The sequence below is a fragment of the Podarcis tiliguerta genome (genome assembly GCF_965153285.1).
Source record: "Podarcis tiliguerta genome assembly, chromosome: 5".
Classification (NCBI taxonomy): Eukaryota; Metazoa; Chordata; class Lepidosauria; order Squamata; family Lacertidae; genus Podarcis; species Podarcis tiliguerta.
Window position 1 is genome coordinate 55,458,671 of NC_139538.1, and position 6,198 is coordinate 55,464,868.

Consider the following 6,198-nt stretch of genomic DNA (forward strand, 5'->3'; position numbering starts at 1 on the left):
GCTTCCCAGAGCGCGGGGCACGCTGAAAGAGCGCCTGGCGCTTTGGGAAGACATCCGCAGCCTGCTGCACGGAGCGCGGGGAGCACTGAAGCAGAGTGCCCCACACTTCGGGCAGACATCGGGCAGCCCCACAAGCTCGGGGGACAGCGGGGAGGCGGAGCGCCACCATCCCGCTGTTCCCCGACCTGGTTTGGATTCCCCGACCTGGTTTGGGGGGCGAAATAAAGAGGGGGAAATTTCCTTTATTCCCCCCCAAAAAACTAGGTGCGTCCTATGGGACGAAAAATACGGTAAATCTCATCCAAAAGTAGCCACAGAGAATACTGCTCAAAGGATAGGTTTTGCCTGCATGCTATAGTTATCCTTTATTAACTGACATTTTATCATCTTCAGTCTCCTTCAGTAGGTATGATGTCATAGTCCTGCCTTTTTATAAATACAAATGAGTTTTTAGATGTTACTCTATTTTAGTTTTATGTTTGTTTATGCTTACATCTTGTAAAAAAAGGAACTAATTAAAGTTCAATAGGTAATGATAAATGAAGCTGTTGTATAGTACCCCTTATATATCAACAAGAGCAAGGGCCACTGTAGTAATACTATGGCTGCCAGGGACTGCTGCTGCCTGGGGCTATGGTTGGATCTGAGTTTATGGTCACCACGTGGCTATGTGTCGGACGCGGGTGGCACTGTGGTCTAAACCACTGAGCCTCTTGGGCTTGCCGATCGGAAGGTCAGTGGTTTGAATCCCTGCGACGGGGTGAGCTCCCATTGCTCAGTCCTAGCTCCTGCCAACCTAACAGTTCAAAAGCATGCCAGTGCAAGTAGATAAATAGATACCGCTCCGGCGGGAAGGTAAACGGCGTTTCCATGCGCTGCTCTGGTTTCAGTGTTCCATTGCGCCAGAGGCAGCTTAGTCATGCTGGCCACATGACCTGGAAAAACTGTCTGCAGACAAACGCCGCCTCGGCCTGAAAGTAAGATGAAATGCGGCAGCCCCAGAGTCACCTTTGACAGGACTCAACCGTCCAGGTTTCCTTTACCTTTTACCTATGTGTCGGTACTGGGATATTAAAGGTAAAGGTAAAGGTACCCCTGCCCGTACGGGCCAGTCTTGCCAGACTCTAGGGTTGTACGCTCATCTCACTCTAGAAGCTGGGGGCCAGCGCTGTCCACAGACACTTCCGGGTCACGTGGCCAGCGTGACAAGCTGCATCTGGAGAGCCAGCGCAGCACATGGAACGCCGTTTACCTTCCCGCTGGTAAGCGGTCCCTATTTATCTACTTGCACCCGGGGGTGCTTTCGAACTGCTAGGTTGGCAGGCACTGAGACCAAACGATGGGAGCGCACCCCGCCGCGGGGATTCGAACCGCCGACCATGCGATTGGCAAGTCCTAGGCGCTGAGGATTTACCCACAGTGCCACCCACGTCCCACTACTGGGATATTACCAGCTAGTAATACTGTGGCCTCGTAGGCTTGAGTTGTTAGGCATTTTGTAGGGGAATCAGCTTAATATTGAATGTGGTGATCCAGTTCACACATGCACACAATGACTCAGAAGTTACTGATTTGCAGCTGAATGTATGAACAGACACCGTTTAAAGCATAAGTCTAAAGTGCTGTGTGTGATTGTGTGCTCCTCCACAGTTGAATCACAAAGTCACGATGTGATCATTACAGCATGTTTTTAGTCAGTTGATAAAAGAGAGGCATCCCTAATAGAAAAGAGGACACAAAGGGAAGTAGAACAGAATTGCTATAAAGGACAAAGCACATTGGTATATATAGTCACTGTGCCATGTTGAATGTGTGCTCAGAAAGTTAAATTGCCTTAGAGAGCTAAGGTCACTTTCAACTCCATTGTGAGGCTTCTAATGGACCCTTTGAGTTAATAATTCTGTAGTGAAAGATCAGGGGTGTAAAGAGGTAAGCCTCGTCAGACATTTGATTGTGTTTTCTCCCCTGCTGCTAAATGTTTGGAACACCTGAAGCTTTTAACTATGAGAATGTAACTGCAGACAAATTGGGGTGGGGAGGAGAGTGGTATCTCCAGAATGGGATGTTTAGCTAGGAGGCTTAGATATTGGGAAATACTAACCAGCTTTATGTATCATTTGGAATGCATATGCATCATCAGTGGAATATCAATGCATAAACCATCTATAATAGAGCAATGCATGGATAAAATAGCTGCTCTCTCAATTATAAAATAACTGTGCTGTTTGGCAATGAAACAGCTTTAAAACACTTATTAAAAGAAATACTTAGTTCTGGATATTCTAATAGAATTCATTGGAATTTTAAATTTACTAACTGGTCTGTCTGCATAATAAATAAATCTGTCAATTCTATTTGCCAAATGTTAGGAATTTAATTGCTTCTTGCTTTCTTGGATCAAAGTATTTCCAGTGGCAATGCTTTCTCTGTATAGTTCTGGATAATGCCAGCTGTGGCAGTTGTTCATTTTTGAGCACATTTTATTAGTGTCTAAAAAGAGATGGAGAACTTGCACTAACAAAAGCAAAAGATCTAAGCTTATTCAACACACCTGAGTTCCTCTGACAATTAGCATTGTGATGAAGCATGATGAAAGAGAAAGGTTTTTCTAAAAAGTATTAATGTAGAGGTACACAGAGGCTGGTGCATACAATGAGCTATTGTGGTGAGCCCAAGTAGTTGAAAAATAAGTTGCCATTAAAGGACAATATAATAAATGGAAAGATTCAACCGTGACAAAAGTGAGATTCCATTAGTACTCGGAAAGTGTAAGTGTTGCACACTTTTGAGCTGCACTGATGAGAACATGAAAAACAGGATAAATGGTATTTGCTCCAGGTGGAAGGAGGGAAGTGGGGATGAATTGTGGTTCTGCTGTCTCCCAAGGGTTACTGCTCAGCTAAATTCCCCTCTATTTGCTCACAGTACAGGATCTTCCCTTGCACTTAAACCTACTTTCCTATGATAGAGGTAAGGGAAAGAATATTCTAATAAGCCCCTTGTGTCCGCATGATTAAGGAGGATGTGGTAGTAGTAAAAGTCTAAAAGTGGATAGGTTTTGATTCAACATACTGCAAGCAGAGTTCTGCCACCCCAAAGAAAGCTGCTCCTAGGGTAAAGGATGTGACACAAGAGGCTTCATTTGGCAGGGGGAATCTTCTCTTTGCACAAATAAAAGTGCATCTCACATACATTATTGCTCTGTTGGAGCCAAGCCACTATCTGCAGACTTTGTTTATGCATCAAGTACTAGATTAACCTAGTTCCCCCCCTTTCTTCCAGAGGTAACAGTGAAGAAGAAGAAATTCTTAAAACCAATAAGAATGTTTATTCACTTCTTTTGCGATCAGCAGCAAATAAAAACCTGACTCTGCTAGAAAGAACGGAAGTTGTTTTAAACTTATTGGAAAAGCTGACTCAGGATAATGAAGGCAATAATCTGGGAATTCAGTGACCCACCTTAATGCTTGTACATGTTGCAACCATTGAATCAGTGCCTTGCTCAAAAAGGGATTTGTGGTTCTCTTCTATAGATTGCCTGCTTTATTTATATTGTTACATATTTATAAGATTGTACAGTTGGAAAATAAAACTATTGTTAACCTTTGAATGCTGTTATGAATTAGCATATATTTTTTGTTTTTACACTTCTGGGTTTGTTTTGAAATGCTCAAAGAGAAATGTACAGTTAGTTTATTTAATCTGAACTGTAATGGGCTTTGTATTGTTGCAAAGCAGAATGGTTTTGCTAGCACTCTACTCTGTTTCACCAGGGGTGGGGAACATGGGCCCTACAGCTGTTGTTGGACTCCCAACCATCGGCATTTGTGACCACTGGCTGCATTGGCTGGGCCTGATGGGAACTGGAGTCCTGTCACATCTCAAAGGCCACAGATTCCCCACCCTTGTGTTACAGCAAAAGTCCCCTTTGCTGTTTCTTTCCACTATGCATTCTCTGCTAAGCAAAACGTCCGTGAAAGGCACATGCCAGCAGTATTAATTAAAACCATAACATTACAATTACAGATTCCTCCAAAAATGTGCCTTTTGCACTTCAATGCAAACACTTAAAATAGACATTACTCTGAGAAATGAAACGGGCTTGTTTGTACCTCACTGTCACTTTTTTAGAAATGTGAATAAACAGTTGTATATTGAAGAAATTTTATTAAAAATTTATCCCAGTGGTCAGCATTTCATTTCTGTTGTCTCATTTTCCTCCCAGAAAACCTCAAAGGTATCAGTGCATACAAAGGTTGCTGTGTTGGTTCTTTTGTTTGTTCTTTAGTAGAGGTTTGTAACACCATCAGGGAACACAAGTTTCTTTTAAAAAGAAATATTGTTCCTGCATTGCACTATAATCTCATTCTGCAAACGGCTACCATTTATTCCATTTAACCAAATATTCCGAGTAACTTGAAAGATTGCTCATTCTTGCTTTTCCACAGAATCACTTTATGTTGCCTACTGTGTCTTCTCTTGTGTATGACCGACAGGCTATATTATCTTGTATTATTTAGTAGGCATCATATGCAATGTTCAAAATTGTGACCCTATGGTATCTTTGCATGTTCTAATTCGGCCCAGATACTCTCTACATGATATGACTGAGCTACCAACCAATAGTTCTCTCATCTTATTCTGTGTCATTTTGACTCATTGGCTTGGATCCTAACTTTTATTTTGCTCTTGGGGTTTGGGGAACCCTTGAGCGGTGTGGAGAGCTGCAGGCAGCCAAGGGAACATGGTTTCTTCTATAAAGGCTACACTATGTTGGTTATATGCAACCTGATTCTGTAAGCATTTTCTACATAGTAGCTATATAGATATTTCAGTGAATTATTTTTTTAAAATTTGCAGCTCCAAAAAGATGTATAGTCCTTATCTGGACCACCTGGAGTGCATTCTAAGCATCACTTCCTTTGGCAGTTTGATATGGAGTTGTTTCCAGCTGCCGAGAGCATTTTGTGCAATGGAACAGTTCTTTTCCTTTCTTTTGTCCCCCATATACCCATGGGATATGCTGTGGGCTAATTTGTCTGGGCCTGCAGTGGGAGGGCATAATTGTCCCAAAGCAGGTAGGGGAATCTTGCACAAGATTCTTCTGTCCAATATCTGGTGATTCACCTCCACCCTGTTCTGGATAACACAGCCCACAATGTTTGGTAGGTCCTGCTGAGTATCTAGAGACTTTTTGTGGGGGGTGACGAGAAGGAAAGGAAGATCAAATGAGCTACCTTAACTTGTGCTTCTACGATGGTCAATACATCTCATGAGCACAAGAACTTTGCTACAGGTAAGCTTGGAGAACACTTGTGGATTTTCCTCTAATAATTGGAATTTACTTCTTTTAAAAAGATGTTAAATGAAAGGCCTCTTCGTAAGTAGCACCAATAGATTGTATTACCACCAATGTAAATAATGTGGGATAACTAGCTTTGTATAAGCAGTATGCTTAAGTCTAATTAATGCATGAAGGGGTTAAAACCAGAGTAAGCTCTCCTGCCATGCTTCTTGAAACTTGGGAGGGACTAGCTTATCAAGCCTTTGTTCCAAGATGCTCAGAATGTAAAGAGATCCAAGCTGGTTGTTCCAAGCTCAGATTTCATGGCTCTAACTTTCTTGAGTTCATATACCAATAATTTAGGAACTTTCACCGATGTAACTAAACCAAGTTTTACTGTCTGTGCAACCTTTTCTGGCTGCTGTATGGAAAAGCACACGAACCTGACCCATGGGGAGTTTGTAAGTAAACCATTTTTAACTTAACCAAATGTGTGCCTTTTCTATGCTAATGGAAGAGGGAAGTTTTGAAACTCACAAGGATGCATTTTAAAGGTCTAGCAGCCTGTATTTCCACACACTAATTTTCTGCGTATGTGGTGATTTTAAAACCTCTTTGGGGGTTTTGCCCCAAACCTGGATGTTAGCATCCAGGAATTCTCTTTTCTATATGCCTATTTTATTTTTTCCTTGCCACCAACAAATAAAAGTACTTTATAATTCTGTTGGTGGCATCTTACCTACATTATCCTCTTAATGAGAGTGATATTTTTGATATTCAGCATTTTATGGCAAGCAGAGTAATAGTGATTGTTTATATGTATGAAATATCTTCCAACTATTGTAGATAACTTTATTATTTTGGCTATTGTCTAGAAAGAGATTCTGCTGGAGTTTTCAGAGTGAATTAAGCAA

General features: G+C 41.7%; 1 protein-coding gene across 10 annotated transcripts in view; it reads left to right on the plus strand.

Annotated features, from left to right (window-relative positions):
- EDRF1 (erythroid differentiation regulatory factor 1) overlaps nucleotides 1-6,198 on the plus strand; it is a 37,212-nt gene that overhangs the window by 27,612 nt on the left and 3,402 nt on the right. For 6 of the 10 annotated variants that reach the window (XR_014510956.1, XM_083439583.1, XM_083439587.1 and 3 more), the window contains one exon: nucleotides 3,283-4,194. The exons of the other annotated variants lie outside the window; for them this stretch is intronic. Coding sequence is in view for 5 of the 6 variants with exons in the window: in XM_083439583.1 (XP_083295709.1) it covers nucleotides 3,283-3,454 (172 nt within the window). In the remaining variant the exon portion in view is untranslated. Of the gene's footprint in view, nucleotides 1-3,282; nucleotides 4,195-6,198 lie in introns of those variants that run through there. 10 annotated transcript variants of the gene reach the window in all.